Below are 18,326 nucleotides of genomic sequence, written 5' to 3'. Positions count from 1 at the left end.
AACTAGAGTTAAGCATTCACTAAGATCAGGTCTTTAAAATACACTTTTCAAAATTCATTGCGTTATTATCCGATAAAAATTATCGTTTAATCAATTTGAAAAGTTACAAAATTTTAATAACTAAATAATATTAACCTAGAATTACAAAATAGGGGGCCATCGACTGTACAATGGACTCGGAGAATGGACCGAAGTAGGTCACAAGCCCGAAGTCTCATACTTTCAACCCGACCCGGCCTGACCCGTACCCACATTTTCTCTCTCCCAACTTATTGCTCATTCGATGTACACAAATCGGACCTTCTTCAGGTCACCCCATCCCTATACACAACTTTGAAACAATAAACCAAACCTGTTTACTCACACCATCTCACCTGCTCTCCTAGTACATCTCCAAATTAAATTCGTCATTTTTATTTAAACACAAAAAAATATAAATACCCATTTTATTATTACACACATAAATCACCTCCTCTCTAGTCTCTATACCCCCAAACCCAAAAAAAAAGTTGTTCTTCGGTGCACCAGGTACACTTCCCACAACACAATTTCTTCATTACACACAATATACACACGAACCCATATTTTTGTTTATGCTTCACCTGTACATTTTTACCCTAATTAGGCATGTCATTGTTTTTTATTTTTGTACATGTTACATATTTTCTTGTGACCCCGTCTTCCCCAATTTTTTAATTTTTGTGTCAATTAATTTTTTATGTGCAAGATAGTATTTTTATTTAGAGATTAAATCTTTTTTATCTTGTTGGTTGATTTAGTGCTTAATTGTTTTGTCTTTAGGTTAAAGATTTAGTTTTGATTGTGGTACTAGGTTAATTTTTCAAGATTTTGGTTTGGTCCCACTTTTTTGTTTCTAGGTCACACCAGGTTTAGGGTCTTGTTGTTTTAACACTTGTTGATCTATGATTCTGCCTTGTTTTTACATTTTGATTGGTAACTTGATTTGGGTTTGTGCTGTAATGTGCAAAGATTGTAGCTTTTTATGTGTTCTCAGCTTCTTTGCAATGGTAGCTTTAGTGGGAATTTTTTTAAGTCATGGATGGTCAATTCTTTACTTACAAAAATGTGTAAATAGCATAGACAGATTGATACAGACACGGTATGTATATGTGTGCACAAAATGTGATAATAACTTGTGTCATCTATGTATCACGAAATGGCTAGTCACTTGTGTTAACTATTGTGTATAGTCTGGATTCTGCTATTTCATGTTTAATTTATACATCTGTTTTTTTATTGCAGAGCTTATTAATTCCAGTTGTTAGATAGGATATTCCCTTTTCAATTTCTTTTGCCCATTGTGATATCACATATACTGTTTTTTAGTATAAACTCAGTCATTGAATTTGAGGGTGGGGATAGTGAGGTCTGGTTAATGACTTGCTTGCAGTGCCGTACTGCAGTTTTTTTATATGTACGTGTTAACTTACTATAACGTGCGCGCACACACACACACACTTTCAAATGCTGCATTTGAGTTCTTCGACTTGTATCTTATGCCCGGGCAAGATATCCGTGCATGTATAGTTTAATTACTCTTCTTAACTTTCGCTATTTCTATATTATAGATGTTGACATTGGTTTTTTCATATTATGTTTAAATCTTAATAATTACTACTACTTACTGTGTTTTAACTTACATGGATTAGTTTTTTTAATGATTTTTAATATGTAAATAGGGCTATATTGAGATTTCTGATTTGGTTTTTAAATCTATATCGAACTCTAACTTGGACCAAGCCAAAAAAATTGATTGAGTTTGGCTCGTTTGAAAAATGTTCACAAACTGATCGTGAACAACTCGTAAACGTGTCTGACAAACTTTTGCTCACGAACAGCTCACGAACATTACTCACGAGTATGCTCCACACGTATATAAAAAAATAATTTAAAACTAAAATTTTGCTAGTCAAAAATTAATAAACTTAGATTTATATATAATACCTATAGTTGTTTAATTAATAATGGCTTAATGACCTTTTCGACCTCAAAGTTTGCACCAGTGTACTCATAAAACCCTGAAGTTTAAAAGCGCACATTTTCAGCCCTCAGGTATCCAAAATGTGTTTTTTTACCCTTGGACACGGAAAAAAACCCGGGTGAAAACCGGTCGGTCTAAGGGTGAATGGTTACGTTTTTAGTACCTGAGGGGCAAAAAGGTACGGTTATGAACTAGAGGGGCTGGGGCTGATGAGTATATTGGTGCAAAGTTTGAGGTTTAAAAGGTCATTAAGCCTAAATTTATTCATATTAAAGATTATGTTTATAACATAGTCATGAGCGTATTAATGAATATCGAGCGGAACTCTTCTATGATTAAGTTTGTTTCGTTTACAAAACAAATCTTAAATTGTATTTGACTTTATCTCATTATATGAATCGAGTCAAAGCTGAACCGTTCTTTTCTCGAACCGAACTCCGAATTGTTCTTGACTGTCTCGATTCATTTACAGACATATGTAAATAGGCTCATCGGATTGACAAAGAAAATAAAAAACCAATTTTTCTTATTTCCAATATATCCCAATAAAGGGAAGGATGCAACTAAAACCAGACATATGAAAATTATGAATTCTATTTCCATTTCTTTAAATAATGCCTAGTCACATTTTTTTTATGGAACACATTCATTTGATTTATTTTGTTATCAGTAGAAAAGGTTGTTGGTTCTGTATTGAGATTTGTCTCTGATACATGTTCTGATATTGTTGCCTTGACTTTACAGGAGTTCTGATATTGTTGCCTCGAATTTTCATAACAGCTGAGTCGATTTGACTGATTATGTTAGAAACTTATACCTTTTAAATATCTAGACCAAGTCCATGGAAGTGTTACCTTCTTCTAATGTTAAATGTGGCGGAGAATCTGGTTTTCCTCAACAAGATTCTGAATCAACCTATATGTATGATGGAAATATGAACTGCACTGACCATACAGAAGTTCAAGTCATGGATGTCCAGGTGAATGATTTGACACTTAATGGCGAAGGTTCTCACTTTGAACAGGGTGGGGATAAATGGACAATTGCTGAATCCTCTACATCAGAAGGGCACCATAATGATGATTCACCTTTTGAATTTGAGGTGGATGGACAAAAGTTCTCTAGTGATTCTCATGATTCTGCACATTCAGAGGATCAGTGTATGAGAGGAACCCTGGCCTATGATAACTCTCAGCTACATGTAGAAACTATCATGAGTGAATTACCAAGTAGCAGCAGGGAAGAGGCCCCCTGGCTTGCAGAGGTCAAGTGGCCCGAACCGGAGGATGCCATGGCAGTATGGGTTAAGGTATATCTTGTCTTTGGCTTTCAACTTGAATCTGTATGCTGTTCAATGTATTACCTTTTATTATTTTAACCATACATGTGTGGTATGACTCTGAGTTTCTCTCTTTAGTTTAGCATTCTTCTAGTTCTGATTTGAGGGTTGCTTGCATGTTGAAAGAAGATCTAGTGTTAGTTTGAGCAAATCTATTTTTACTGCTCATTGTCCCGCTCATCAAGAACATGAGTTATATTAAGAATGTAATAATGAAATGCAAGTTAGCTTAGAATACTGTCAGTTGAATCCTCAGCATCTGATTTTTTCCCTTTGCCACAGTTGTCTTCGAAACCAATCATGTGAATTCCGGTGATAGTTTATTTATTCGTTATATATATTTGTGTTTCTAAAATTGTAGTGGAGGGGAATGTGGCAAGCAGGAATTCAATGTGCACGAGCTGACTGGCCATTAGCAACATTAAAAGCGAAGCCAACTCATGATCGAAAAAAGTATCTTGTTGTATTTTTTCCTCGTAAAAGAAATTATTCCTGGGCAGATGTGCTTCTTGTCCGTCCTATAAATGAATTTCCAGAGCCCATACCATATAGGACTCACATAGTTGGCGCGAAGATGGTCAGAGATTTAACTGTTGCCCGTAGGTTTATCATACAAAAGCTTGCTGTTGGTGTTATAAATATCATTGATCAGTTACATAGTGAGGTTTGTCAGAGCCTTTGTATTTCAATTTTCTCATTCTTTTTGTGCCTTGTGCACTGCACTCTTCATCTTTATTTTAACTATTAAAATCATTCAGGCTCTGATAGAAACTTCTCGCAATATGATGGTCTGGAAGGAATTTGCGATGGAGGCTTCCCGCTGTAAAGACTACTCTGATATTGGAAGGCTTCTTTTGGAACTTCAGAGTGTAAATCCCTCCCTTCTAGATAATTTTCTTCTAGTAAAATTCTTAAATTTGGATGCAGTATGTCTGATCTAAAATCAGATACATATAATGAACTAGGTTCGTAATACCCTAGAATGTATCTATTTTTAAAATATAAGGTTTTGGGCTTTGTACATCTCAGGACCTACCCAAGACAGGAGATGTGAGAGTTTCAAGGGCACCCTCAGGAAAGGTGCTCTCAAAAGATAGTAGTAGGCTAGTGTTCCCAATGGGAAGGAAACGGATTTTCTACCTCTTCCTTTATCTTTTTATTTTATTTCTATAGAATCAGGATTCAGGTTGGTTTCCCGGCTTGCTATTAAATGCCTCGCTGATGGCATCACAAGTAGTAATTGTTTTGTTTGTAACTGGTTGCTTTCAAGTTATTACCGCATAGAATAATGTTTATACTGTTCTTACTCTGTAGACATATTAATTATTTTTGCAGATATTTAATCCCTAAGTGATGTAAGCATTAATAAAGTTTTACTTTACAGATGATAGCAAGATGCTTCTTTGATTCTTTGTGGCTACAACATTCTTTGGAGTCATGGGTACATAGATGCAAGAATGCAAATAGTGCAGAATGTGTTGAACTGCTGAAAGAGGTAAATGGTCAAGTTTGACTGCTTATTTCTACAAACTAAATAATAATTATAACACCTCTATTTGGTTTCGAACTGAAGACTTTTGATGTTTGATATGTCAAAGTAGTATCGTTTTGTGATTATTATCATGTTTGAAATCTGCTGAGTGACATTAAATCTCCCATCCACTTTGAACCTGTGTGTTTTGGTTGGAAATGAACTTATGGTAGAGCAGAGGTTTGTGCTTAAGCAATTTGATTCTTGAAAGAATAGATAACTTGTGTTTATTTGGGGAAAAAATATGAATCACTTTTGTGAAACTAATATTATATTGTTGGATAGAATAAGTAACACTATTTATTTAATTATATGGGTAATTTCAGCAGCAAAATATTTCCATGGCAATTGAATTAAACATGATCTATGAGATCACATAAGAAAGTTTGATAATGAAAGGTGTAACTTGTTTTGTTAATATTTTTATAATCCTTCTTTCTTATTTGTTTCTAGCAGAAATAATTAAACATGTTGCACTAAGCAAGATACTAATGTTAAAATTACTTGACTAGAGCCCGTCCATCCATAATTAAGAAAATATTGGATACATTACTAATTTAGCTTTCCGCTTCCATCAAGAAATCTATATCTTCAATGTTAATTATAAAGAAAAACATGTTCCACCAACATTATTGCGAAAGAAGTGATAACAAAATTCGTTTTATATTTATTTAAAGTTGTTTTTGAGAACAATTTTCATTTTAATAGATGTTGTAGTTTATTCATTTTGGATTACTAAATTATTATAACTAATATAGGTTAATAAAAAGCGTTGTTTCTTTTACTACAGCAGTTAAATTATGGAGCAGATATTGTTTAGGAGTAGTTTCCTTACAACTCATGCTATGCAAGGATCTTTAGTTTGATATTTATTTAAATACCGTTGTTTTGTAGTTTTTAACTCAAGATTTTATGAGTACACACAAATGTATATATGACATTATTTAAAACTCAAAATAATAATAAAATTTTAAAGTTTTAAGAACAGTGAGTCGCTTAGTTTTAAGTTGCATTTATAACAGTAATTTAAAATGTTAACAAGAACAGAACTTTGTGGTTGTTAGAGATCAAACCATTAACCCCTGGTAGTAATTTGGATAAAACCAGTGATTTATGTACTATATGCAGGACATGTCTTATCCTGAATAAGTTGATGCGATTTTTTCTATTTTTTTTATTTCTGAGTTTATTTAATTTTAGAATTTATCTCCTCTTATGGTTGCACTCTGTATTTACTTCCTTGGGTGGAAAATCCTAGGCGTTCAGTTGTGTTGTTAGGCACCCTAGTTGTATTCTTAGGGTGGTTGGGTTTCTGTGTTAGTCCACCTGGACTTTTTTTTTGTTCCCTTCTTCCTGTGAAGTTCCATGCATCAGTTCTCATATAGAGTTCCTGTTGTACAAGCATTAGCCAAGAAAGACCTGAAGAAAATTCTAATTTAACAACATTCTTGAGCTGTTCTCTAAGGTGGAATTCCTAGACTTGATTGCCTTTTTAACCGGAGTTAAAGATAGTTTGGAGTTGTACCCGTCTCTAACTCTTTTTAACTACAGTAGATGCTTGTTTTGGTAACTAGTTTTACTCAAAAATAAATTGCTCTAACAGACTGATTTTAACTGATGATGCTATTATGTCTAATACAGTAACACTTTAGCGACCTCTGTTTCGAAAATGGATTATTGCTTGTTTCTGACTTGACTATTGAATATCGAGGATTTTTATGGCAAAATTCTGCATTCAGTTCAATTGTTTATGGTGTAATATGACACAATCTAAGGGGTCATTTGTTTACTTCTTAGCATGTCTCAATAACTTATTGCCATGAAGCACCGACTTGATACGTCGACACGGGGATTCGCCAATCATCGAAGAGTCTTGGATACGGGACTGGAAAAATTTAATAATAAATAAATAAACATATATATATATATATTATGTAAAATGCTTAACATTTTCTATCATAAATTAAAAGGTCATAACCAATGTTACATGGAACGGAGTTCGATGAGAAACTAGAACGAAAACGGATACGTGAAACGGTACATATGGTGAACCCGGTACGAGGGAACGTCAGGGTACGTGGGAGCGTCTGGGTACGATGGAACATACCGGTTCGGTGGGACGTATGGGTACGATAAGATGTATAAATTCTTAATATTATTTGAAGGCATATAAGGTTTCAAAAATGAAATATGCTGGAATTTCTTAAATTGATTTTTTTAGTTATAAATATTAACAATAAATATGTAAATTAAAATTAAGAAGAAGTTCATGATTTTAGTGCTCCAACTTCTGAAAATGATAATTTAATGTCAGTACTATTTGACCAGCAGTAGTAAAAACAATTTAAATTATTAAAAAGATAAATTATAGTCATTATTTCAAATAAATTTATAATGATTGTCATTCCAGATTTTTTAAAAACCATTTATTTTCATGTCCATAAAAAGGTTAATGCCCAATAGTTTTTTTTAAAATTCAATTATATACGTATTTGTTTGTTGCTATCTACCTAAAACAGGTCAATCGCTACTTAAACTTCAAACACAATAATAAATAAAATAAGTATAAAGTACTGTGCATATATATAGATACACACAGCTGTCCTTGAACAAGAATTGAGGCATCATCTCCTTCATTTTTTTCTCTGCCTTTCCAATAATCTGCATCTTCTTTCTTGTGCTTTTCCTTCTCTCTGTAATTTTTTAAGCCTTGTTTTTATCCCGTCTTTGTTCTTTATTTTTTCTTCTTAAAAGACTGGGTCGCCGGAACTGGCGATCCGATTGCGAATCTTAGCGATCTGGGACGGAATCGCGATTCGCTAGGACGTTCCGCGTTCCTTGTATCAATGGTTATAACAAGTAATGAAAGTTTAAATTTTCAAAATAAGTTGAAAACACATAAAAACCCCGTTAACATTCTTTTCATCTTGTGTAAAAAGAAAACACTCCATTTTTGGTTCATGTAAGTGGAGTATGTATACTGAGGGGTTTCAGTTTGTATACGTATAGAAAAGAAGTGTATATATAGTGGCCTTCTTTAAATTGGGTTTAATAGATAATGGGTTGGGTTTTTTCTAGTGGGGCTGGGTTTTTTCTACTAGGGCGAGTCGGACTCGCATACAAAATGAAGAGTCCGTGCTTCCTAGACTTATTGTAATAATTAAGAGATTGAGATTGTTTGGTTTGAATTTTAATCTTTCTTAAGCGCTAAGATTCTTTTTAATCACTAAGATACAAAATCCCAAACCCAGACTAGCTACTAACAGAACTTCCCGATTAAATACTTCCATGCCATCTCTTCAACATACAAAATATACGTACTTTACCTTTCACGTGTTTTTTTAAATTTGTCATCACCTTTACTTAAAGAAAAAATTATACTAAACAAATAGAGTGACCATATCAAAACTTGACACAAGCGCCACATAATATAGTGATAATAATATATTATTGTTTTATTCAAATAATATATTAATTATTCGTAAGAAAAAACTAGAAAATTTACATCTTTTAGATAATTTGTTAATTTATATGTAGATTTTTTTGTTCAAATTTGCCAAAGGACCCCTAAGTTTGTGCAGAAAGTTGTAGACCGGCATATTGGGTTTAAATTTGATAAGTAAAATAGGGATACACCACATTGTGGAGTTCATATTATTATTAAAGAAAAAATGAAACCAAGCTTTCATAAAATTTAACTACTAGCTATATATTGGCCCGCAAAGGTTGGCTCAGTTGGTTAGAGAGGGAATAACTATCTTTTTGGTCACAGGTTCGAATCTCATGGGAAGAGAATTTATGATTATGCCTCCTGAGCCAGAGCCTGTCGCTTAATGTGGTTTACCTTAGTTCACGTGGTTTGCAGGTTATTACGTGAGCCCGTAGGGTTTACCCGGTGCGCACCCGAAGGGTAGCAGCTGCGGGTTACCTACGATAAAAAAAGAAGCTATATATTGATATGAGTTTTAATTTTTTAATATTATATCTGATTTATGAAACTTTGTCCAAGAAGAAGGCGCCTATATTGTTGAGATTTAAAATATAGGCTGACTTCTCAATATTCATTAATTGGTACAAACATAATACTTATAACGTATAATGTATAATGGCAATACAGTGGAATCTACCCTTATTTAGTTCTTATTTTCTCTGAATACCTTCATTGGCTGATGTAACTCTCTTCTAATGCAGGAATTAGTTGATTCAATCCTCTGGAATGAAGTAAATTCGCTTTCAAATGGAGTTACGCAGAATGAGTTGAACTTCGAGTGGAAGACCTGGAAACAGGAGATAATGAAATCTTTTTTAGTGTCGCATCCCATAGCCATTGGTAGGGATATGGTGCAGCCATCTGATGCTAGTCCGTCAGGGGTTGATCTTCAGACATGCAGTAAGAGGCCCAAACTGGTTGTTCGTCGTGCTGAGGCTAATACCTCACATGCGGATACCCAATGTCAAAGTCAGTCTCTGCACACAGAGATTAACAATGGATTTTTGTACGGGAGAAACATAGTAGATGGTGCTACCTCTGAAAATAATCACCCAGGAGTTGAGGCTCCACCAATGGGCGCCGATAGGTGGGGCGAGATTGTGATTGAAGCTGGAAATACAGAGATTATTCAGACCAAGGATGTAAACCTTACCCCTACGAGTGGAGTGGCTACCAGACCTTTCAATGCTGGGAGTAAGAGTAACCAGTGTGCAGCTTATATTGAATCCAAGGGAAGGCAGTGCGTGAGATGGGCTAATGATGGCGATGTTTATTGCTGTGTACATTTGGCCTCTCGCTTTGGTGGACAATCACCGAACTTGGAAGCATCTCCATCTGATGCAATATTGTGCAGCGGTACCACTGTTCTTGGTACCAAATGCAAGCATCGCGCCCTAACTGGTACTCCTTTCTGTAAGAAACACCGTCCTCAAAATGACGAAGTAATGATGCCGAGTACACCCAATAGTAAGAAGAGAAAGTGCGAGGAGAGTATACATAAATCAGTGACTACTAGCTGCAAAGATGTTGTATTGGTTGGACAATCTGATACACCTCTTCCGGTAGATCCGCTATTATTTTTCAGTCGAGATGGTTCGAACGAAACAAGTTTAACTAAGATGCCTGAACAGTCTAGTAAAGAGAATAGTGGCACTGAATTGGTCCATTGCATTGGTCTAGTTTCCGAGGAAGCTAATGGTATCTGTCTGGAAAGTCCCAAGAAGCATTTTCTGTACTGTGAAAAGCATCTGCCAAGCTGGCTTAAACGTGCCAGAAATGGCAAGACTAGAATAGTTTCCAAGGAAATTTATATGGATCTCCTGAGGGAATGTTACTCACGGGAGCAGAAGTTGCATTTACACCATGCTTGTGAGCTGTTCCACAGACTCTTCAAAAGTATCCTTTCTCTTAGAAATCCAGTTCCTAAGGAGATCCAAATCCAGTGGGCCATAACGGAAGCTTCGAAAGATGCTAGTGTTGGTGAGCTTCTAATGAAGTTGGTTCTTAAAGAAAAAGACAGGTTGGAAAAGCTTTGGAGCTTCACAGCTGACAAAGATTCTCAAAATTGTTCTTCTGTGGAAGATCCTGTTGCACTTCCGATAGCAGTAGCCAGTGATAGTGGGCCTGCCAATGAAAGTGAGATCAAGTGCAAAATTTGTTCGAATAATTTTTGTAATGACCAATCACTTGGAGAACACTGGATGGACAATCACAAAAAAGAGGCACAATGGCTTTTTAGAGGTTATGCTTGTGCAATCTGTCTGGACTCTTTTACTAATAAGAAAATACTAGAATCACATGTGCAGGAGAGACACCATGCTAAGTTTGTTGAACAATGCTTGCTACTCCAGTGCATTCCTTGTGGTAACCATTTTGGCAATGCCGACGAGTTATGGTTGCATGTACTCTCACTACATACTTCGAGTTTCAAGATGCCTAGTCCTTCTCAGCAGCATGACGCGGTAACTCTCGGTGAAGATTCTGCGCATAAGCATGAACCAGATAAATCAGTCTCTATTGAGAATATAAACACTGATAATCAGGGTGTTGCAAGAAAGTTCATATGCAAATTTTGTGGCCTGAAATTCGATTTGCTTCCAGATCTTGGTCGTCACCATCAAGCTGCTCATATGGGTGCAAATCCAGTTGCTTCTCACCTTCCGAAGAGGAGCATTAGTTATTATGCATATAAATTGAAAACCGGGAGACTAGGTCGTCCTAGATTTAAAAAGAGCAAGGGAGCAGCTTCATATAAGATTCGGAATCGTGCTGGTGCAACCATAAAGAAACGCATTCAATTGTCTTCTTCAATTAATGCTGGGGAACTAAAAGACCAAGTTTGTGGAGCTGAGGCTGATAAGCTTGGTGGACTGGTAGAATTTCAATGCTCAAATGTTGCAAAGATGCTGTATTCTGAGATTACGCAGACAAAACCACGGCCTAGTAACGTAGAGATTCTGTCATCTGCTCGATCTGCCTGCTGTAAAGTAAATCTTCAAAATTTATTAGAGAAGAAATATGGAATTTTGCCTGAACGTTTGTACTTGAAAGCCGCCAAACTGTGCAGTGAGCATAACATTGTTGTGTACTGGCATCAAGATGGCTTTATATGTCCTAATCAATGTAAAAGAATTACAGTGCATCCCCCAGTATCACCATTATTGCCCCTCCCAGATGAAAGTAGGTCCATATTGGCACTTCCACTTGTTTCCAAAGCCACTGAATGGGAAGTAGATGAATGCCACTGCATAGTTGATTCACAGCACTTTAAGCAAGAACCGATATTGAGAACTATTATCTTGTGTGATGACATTAGTTCCGGAGAGGAGGCAATTCCAATTGCCTGTGTAGTGGATGAAAATCTCCTAGGTTCTCTTCCCATCCTTATAGATGGTTCTGATGATCAAAGTACAACATATTCTATGCCTTGGGAGGGATTTAAGTATGTTAGAAAGCCATTAGTTGAACGATCCCTTGCTATTAATGCAGAGGTACTTCCAAACATCGTAATACTATTTATGTTTTTCTATCTTATATTTGTTGCATCACATTCTTGTTTAATATGGTAATTTTGCGCACGTTGCATGTTCTTATTTACAGATCACTGTAGTAGACAATGCTTTATTATTCTCTCTTTTCTGGAAACGTGTCTGTATAAGTTTATAGCATCCCAAAGTTTACGTTACACATGCTAACTTGAATACACATTGCTCTCCCTCTTCCCCTCGTCCCCTCTCAGTCAATGCACACAATTTCTGGGATTATGTATTTGCTGCCCACCATTTCTTACCCTGTACAAGGCACTGATAAACAAGTAGCTAGATTTGTTATGTTGAGTACTATTAGATCAAGTCCCTTAAAATAATTTGTAGGGTTGAATAATTTAGTGTATATTTTTTTTGATATTAAAAAGTACTACTTTGTAGTGTTATTTTGTTTGAATCTGCGTTAAACAGCAGACTAACAAATTCCAGTTAAGTTGACTTTAGCCTTGTCAATGTTTAATGAATTAATTACTAATTTCACTTGCAGAGTTTACAACTAGGATGTGCTTGTGTTCATTCAATGTGTTCTCCTGAAACCTGTGATCATGTATACCTCTTTGATAATGACTTCGAAGATGCGAAAGATAAATGCGGAAAGCCCATGAAAGGGAGATTCCCATATGATGATAAAGGCCGAATCATTTTGGAGGTAAATACTGTTGGTACTTGTATATGAACAGTAACTTGTATATTAGTGTTTTATTTTTATTTCCCATTTTTAAGGGTAATGGCAGTGCTACTAATATCTTAATCAGAAAAGTAATATGCATTTAAAAGAGAATAATAATTATATGCTCACTTGAAAGAATTTGTATGATAACATGATTTTTAGTATGATAAAAACTTGTATATTCTGACTCTGAAAACTTCCTTCTGCAGTAAAAAAAGCTGTTCACTGTTGCCACTCTTTTCACTATGAATACTTAGCAATACTTAAATAGCATGATAAACCCTTTACTGACCTACTTTTGTGTTGCTTGTGTAGGAGGGTTACATGGTCTATGAATGCAATCAAAACTGTCAGTGTAGTAGATCCTGCAAGAATAGAGTTTTGCAGAACGGGGTACAGGTGAAACTAGAAGTTTACAGAACTGAAAAAAAGGTAATAGTGCGATGTAGCTTTTTCTTTTCAACTTGCTTGCTTATCTTTGAAATTGTATTGCATCTCACTGTACAAATTGATATGCAGGGATGGGCAGTCAGGGCATGTGAGCAGATCCTGCATGGTACATTTGTATGTGAGTACATAGGAGAGGTTATAGATGAGCATGAAGCTGCCATTAGGCGCAAAAGGTTCAATATTTCTGTAATTTAGAATTTACTGCATGTTCATAGTATTTCATGTCAATAGTTCTGATACAATATTACTATAAATTATGATTCTTTTGAACTTTGAATTATCAGGTACAGCGAAGGTTGTGACTATTTATTTGAGATTGATGCTCACAGTAATGACATGAGCAGATTGATAGAGGAGAAGGAGCCATATGTAATTGATGCTACTACTTATGGAAATGTTTCACGATATATAAATCACAGGTGAGCATAAATCAATATCCATTTTTGCTCACATGGGAGAAACCTTTTGCCTTGGAAGTTGAATTGTTGGCATCCTTTATGATCTAAAGTCTAATTTTTTATTTCTAGATGCCGATCAGAAATGTGGTAACCATGTCAACTTGTGCATACACCATGTCCAGGCTCCTATAGAATGTAGGGAAGTAGGGTGTTGAGAGTATGGTCAATATATTATTTCCTCAAGTCTCATTCCTTCAAAATGAAGTCTGTGTGTCTCTCTAGATAGTCCTAGAATACAATTTTGTTAGGCAATAGTCGAGAGTGTATATCTCATCCAGCGGGGTCCAACCTAATATGTGCATTATTTATGCATAATGTGCAATTGTGCACAACTGTTATAGATGCTTTGGGAATATTGCTTTTAGGCATATAGATGTTAAATTCCCATGGGCTGTCTTTGTTTGAAAGGATTGTATTCCTTTCAATGTTAATCGTTACGCCAATTTATACTACCTAACCATAAAAGAGCATAAAAGGAAAATAATATATACCAAGTGATATTTGCGCTTCCGCTCACTCTCTATCTCTCTCTCAAATTAGTTTACCTTCTCACATGTTTTAAATTCAAACTTCAAGTTGAGGTTCTTTTATATCCTTAGATGAATATCTAGAGGTAGACTTTCTATGATAAACCTGGCTGGTGAATTCCTGTTAAATTATACTTTAAAGGGAGATAGTGATCGCTGTAGATCATGTGGGATCTAGATCAAGTTTTTAAGCAACAAACATGATGCAGTTAATTGCCTATTATTCGTGTATTATTATATAATTGAGTTAAAATGGCATGTACTACTATTTCTTCTTCTTTTTTTAAAATTTTATTTTAATTGCATCATTTATAATTTGGCACTAGGGTGGTCCGTACTTTAATATTTTAAGAAATTAAGGAACTTCTGATAATTTCTGTCAAATTGGACAGACTAATAGTGTTAATTGATACAGGGCTGTATATAAGTCCATTTGCACATATAACCTAACACACACACACACAAACACATATTATCATCATTTTTTACCCACTACTGCATTGATGGTCCTCCGGCCACCATCACAGCCACATGCGACCTGCCCCAGACCTTAGACCCTCTCACCACCACCAACCTCGTATCACCATTACTGAACATGGACAACCAACCATCAGGAGCTACCAAGTCCATAAGCAATGGTTGTAACTACCATAAGCTAAATTTCGTAATTTGCGGTTTTTTTTTTGTCAATTCTGGTATATAAAATAGTGACCGACAATGTGTGAACGAGTGATTCTGTAGTCTAAATTACTCAACTAGGTTTTGTTTCTAGTTTCTAGGCTTATTTGGTTTCTAGTGGAGTAAGAACTTATGTGTATATATCTGTGGTCAGGTTTCACATAGAACCCACCTGAAGATTAGAACTTCAGAACTACTTAATGTATTCAGCTGCAGAACATATTATAATTACATTTCCATGAATTACATAATATTTTACATTTTATGTTTTTTTGCATAGGTATTTATTAAACGTTCTATAGGAGTAAAAAACAAAATTTTCTTGTGTAAAAAAGAAGTTTTTCTTTTAATTTAGAAAAAATATATATTGTGTATTGCAGATACCACACTTTATAATTCACAAAAAAAAATTAGTTTTGCATTAAAATTGCAATTCATCCTTTCTATCAATATCTTACTTGCAACAGATCATTTATAAGATGAAGCTTCCATCCTCTTCATAAATACAAAATACTTACAAATATTGAAGTGACCAACACCATCTCCTGAAACATAACTATGTAAGGCTTTGGTTGGATGGACAAGAGAGCTATGGGCTGATTAATGTGGTGATGTGGCAGAGAAGAGATGGATTAGATTGACGGTGGTGTGTTTGGTTGGGTGACCAGGAATGTTGGTTAATTGGAACCCATAAAGCTATGAAATTTTGAGGGGAAAAGATGCGGTGTTTGGAATTTGGATGAATTTATACTAGGTTCCGTATGAAATGAAGGCACACAGAAGAGAATTTGCGTGCTCTTTTTGGGTATTATTTGCATGTTCAACCATCGATCAAGTGGAGCAAGAAGCTCCAATTTTATAAGTTTGACATCTTTTTGAGTGTATTTGAGAAACTATGGAAAATGAGACATTGGCTCTCCATTTTCGGACGGTATTTTTAGTTATCTACAAAGTTGTGGCCAGATTGGGATACAAGTTTTGTAGGGTAAAATGTGGAGAGAAAATAAGTGAAGTCGGAAGAGGTTTGGAGGTGGTAAAGATGAGGCTGACAGGTGATAAAGCCATAGTGTAGGGTGCTTTGGGGTTAGAACTGATTATTTAAATTATATATTTTTTTTATAAAGTATTAAGTTACGATATATGACTAGGGTTTCAAATAACATTTATATCCTTGTCTGAAGTATGAACCAACACCGTTTGCCTGAACTAGACGAGATTTGTCACAAGGCTCTTAATTGTTCAAAAAATAAGTAGATCTGTTAAAGAGTGGGAGAAGGCGGGCTCCGGCCCCAAAATTGCTAAATAATATGAAGCCATTAAGCTGAAAAGGAAAAATATACAAGGCCATTAAAGTGCTACTCTTGTCTAATTTATTTAGCTTAATTTAAACAAACCACCTTGTTTCGTTGGTTACTGATAATGTAAATTATCTGCTATATTAATCATTCATCCCACTTACCTCCCAACTAATCTCATGAAGAGCAACCTAAATGATGTCATGTAAATTTAAATGCTCAATATTACGGTGCCTGTACAAGTTTAAATGTTTATTCCCTCCCCTTGATACCATGTTACGCAACTTAGAGGAAATGATAATAAAACCTTGTCAGTTTTTCCTTTAAAGTTTTACCTTATAGGTCACTGATTTGTCTACATTTCTTTTCGAATCAAAAAATAATATATAATTCTCATAGTAGTTTTAGTATGCTAACACAAAAAAAATATTAAAAAAAATGTGAAGTAGCCTTCATGTGTAAAGTAGTTATTTTCGCACCTTTTTTTTGTTTAAACTCAAAGCAACATATAGCAGGATTATAAGAATTTAATTCGCCTCCTCCCTCCCTTTCCTGTTCTGATTTTAGTTTTCAGTTGCTTTTTGTTCTGCTGAAACTTGTGGTGTTTGTTTTAGGCTGGAAGGTCTTTAATTTGTGTATTTCTGTTATTGGTATTCTGAGTATGAAACGTAAAGATGATACATGGTAGGATTAATCTATTAGTATGGGTAGAGGCTAATATTCCTGAATTGATAGATGAGGAACTTGGTTATGTTATGTTGATTGTTTTTGACTGTTGGAAATTTACTTCTCTGAACCTAGTTAATTTTGCAGCTGCTTACCGAATCTCACAAATCATCAAGTTCTTGTAGAAAGCATGGATTGCCAGCTTGCCCACATTGGTCTGTATGCGAGTCGAGATGTAAGCAATTTAATTCGTGTTCACTTCATTTACTGTTTTCACTCTATCAGTAATACATATGGTAGAAGGAAAATTGTCGATGTGAATATAAATACAACTTCAAGATATAGATAAATATTACAGCCCGGTGTCAGTCTGGATAAGTAGCACTTCCTATGATTCTAAGCTCCCACAAGTTTTTTGGTGTTGATTCCTGAAAATCAGTAAATAATAATCAAATTGTCACGTGTTTAATCAATTACTGGTTTGTGCATTCGAGATGAGTTTCTCTGTTATCTTACAAAAGGGTGTTTAACAAATATCATCTTCTTGTTTATCTTTTATATCCTTGTAATATGTTTTGAGCAGATAGCTATTGGTGAAGAACTGACATATAATTACCGGTACAAGCAATTGCCTGGAGAAGGATGCCCGTGCCTCTGTGGAGCTCCCAATTGCAAAGGTCGACTTTACTGACATTATGCTCATATCACTCTTGTGAATCTTGCGGGAAAGGTATTTTTTTTTGTAAAGAAAATCAAGGAAGCAGCTGTTCTCTATTGGGAATGTACGGAAGAATTAAGTCAATGTTATGTCTGTATTACCTGAGTACAAATACTTGGGCGCTAAAGGTTGCCTGATCAGTTTTTTAGAGGAAGAGATTGTACTGCAATAGATTTTAGAATTTTATCTGTAGCAAGTAAAATTTATATAAATTTGTAGATTGTTTCATTATAGAATTTGGTCATCGCAACTGCATTAGACCTTTCAGTGAAGATATATAGTGTTTATCCAATGAATATAACTTTTACCTTAAGATCATTATTTCTTCTCTACTTTGTAGAGATAAAACAGAGGCATTCCTGTTATTTCGATTATTCCGGAATATTATTTTTCTTGTAATCATGTTATATGTCTCGGGATTCAATCCCACGTTAATGAAAATACGGTGCTTCTGGGTTGAGAAAAGTGCTCTTAATTCAGAAAGCTATAGTAAAATGTTAAAACTTGCAACTGTAACTGCAAGGCAAGTTGTTGAACTTCTGAAAAGCCATACACCTATTGGAATATCTACCAAAGAAAGCCAGGTAGACCTGCATTATTTCTCATCTTTAAGCACCACAGTCCATAAGCAACTTGAGTAGAAATAAGGACCACTGCATTTTGGGAGTTGGGTAAATATGTATTGCATAATAATCATATCCAGTTAATTTGTTCAATTTCTTTTAATACAGTTTAGTCGTGATTAATGTCACGTAAATCTTTAGTTGATATGTATATTTATTCCATAAAGACAAATAATTCATAATTGGAAAAAGAAACAGTGATATACAAAAGAGAGTAGAACTGCAGAAAAAAGAGTAAGGTGTTGGATCTTGAGGTGCAGATAAAGAAAAAGAAAGAATGACACTACTTGAGTGAGTGATAGTATATAATAGTTTATTATCTGCAATTTGAAAT

At 35.0% G+C, this 18,326-nt stretch overlaps 1 protein-coding gene across 4 annotated transcripts; it reads left to right on the top strand.

The window, feature by feature from the left end:
* Positions 1-318: 318 nt before the first annotated feature.
* On the top strand, positions 319-17,682 carry LOC141718883 (histone-lysine N-methyltransferase SUVR5). Of its 4 annotated transcripts, none has more exons than XM_074521258.1 (12): positions 319-528; positions 2,747-3,311; positions 3,703-4,005; positions 4,100-4,210; positions 4,726-4,836; positions 9,064-11,853; positions 12,395-12,556; positions 12,893-13,009; positions 13,097-13,200; positions 13,312-13,446; positions 16,799-16,886; positions 17,235-17,682. In XM_074521258.1, the coding sequence occupies exons 2-12, from the start codon at positions 2,844-2,846 to the stop codon at positions 17,340-17,342; spliced, it is 4,497 nt and encodes a 1,498-aa protein (XP_074377359.1). In that variant the 5' UTR covers positions 319-528; positions 2,747-2,843; the 3' UTR covers positions 17,343-17,682. The 4 variants fall into 4 exon arrangements, with proteins under 4 accessions (XP_074377359.1, XP_074377361.1, XP_074377360.1 ...); XM_074521260.1 differs by lacking the exon at positions 319-528 and adding an exon at positions 578-1,435; XM_074521259.1 differs by lacking the exon at positions 319-528 and adding an exon at positions 578-1,542.
* The last annotated feature ends 644 nt before the right edge of the window (positions 17,683-18,326 follow it).

This window comes from Apium graveolens, chromosome 4 (assembly GCF_009905375.1).
Source record: "Apium graveolens cultivar Ventura chromosome 4, ASM990537v1, whole genome shotgun sequence".
NCBI lineage: Eukaryota > Viridiplantae > Streptophyta > Magnoliopsida > Apiales > Apiaceae > Apium > Apium graveolens.
Note: the sequence above shows the minus strand (reverse complement) of the source record. Positions and strands in the feature narration are given on the sequence as shown.

Excerpts from the sequence above, each read along its gene's own strand:
- LOC141718883 (XM_074521258.1), top strand. The coding sequence starts at position 2,844 with ATGGAAGTGTTACCTTCTTCTAATGTTAAATGTGGCGGAGAATCTGGT. Across the intron at positions 4,006-4,099 it reads TTGATCAGTTACATAGTGAG|GCTCTGATAGAAACTTCTCG; the intron begins GTTTGTCAGAGC and ends AAAATCATTCAG. Across the intron at positions 12,557-12,892 it reads AAGGCCGAATCATTTTGGAG|GAGGGTTACATGGTCTATGA; the intron begins GTAAATACTGTT and ends TTGCTTGTGTAG.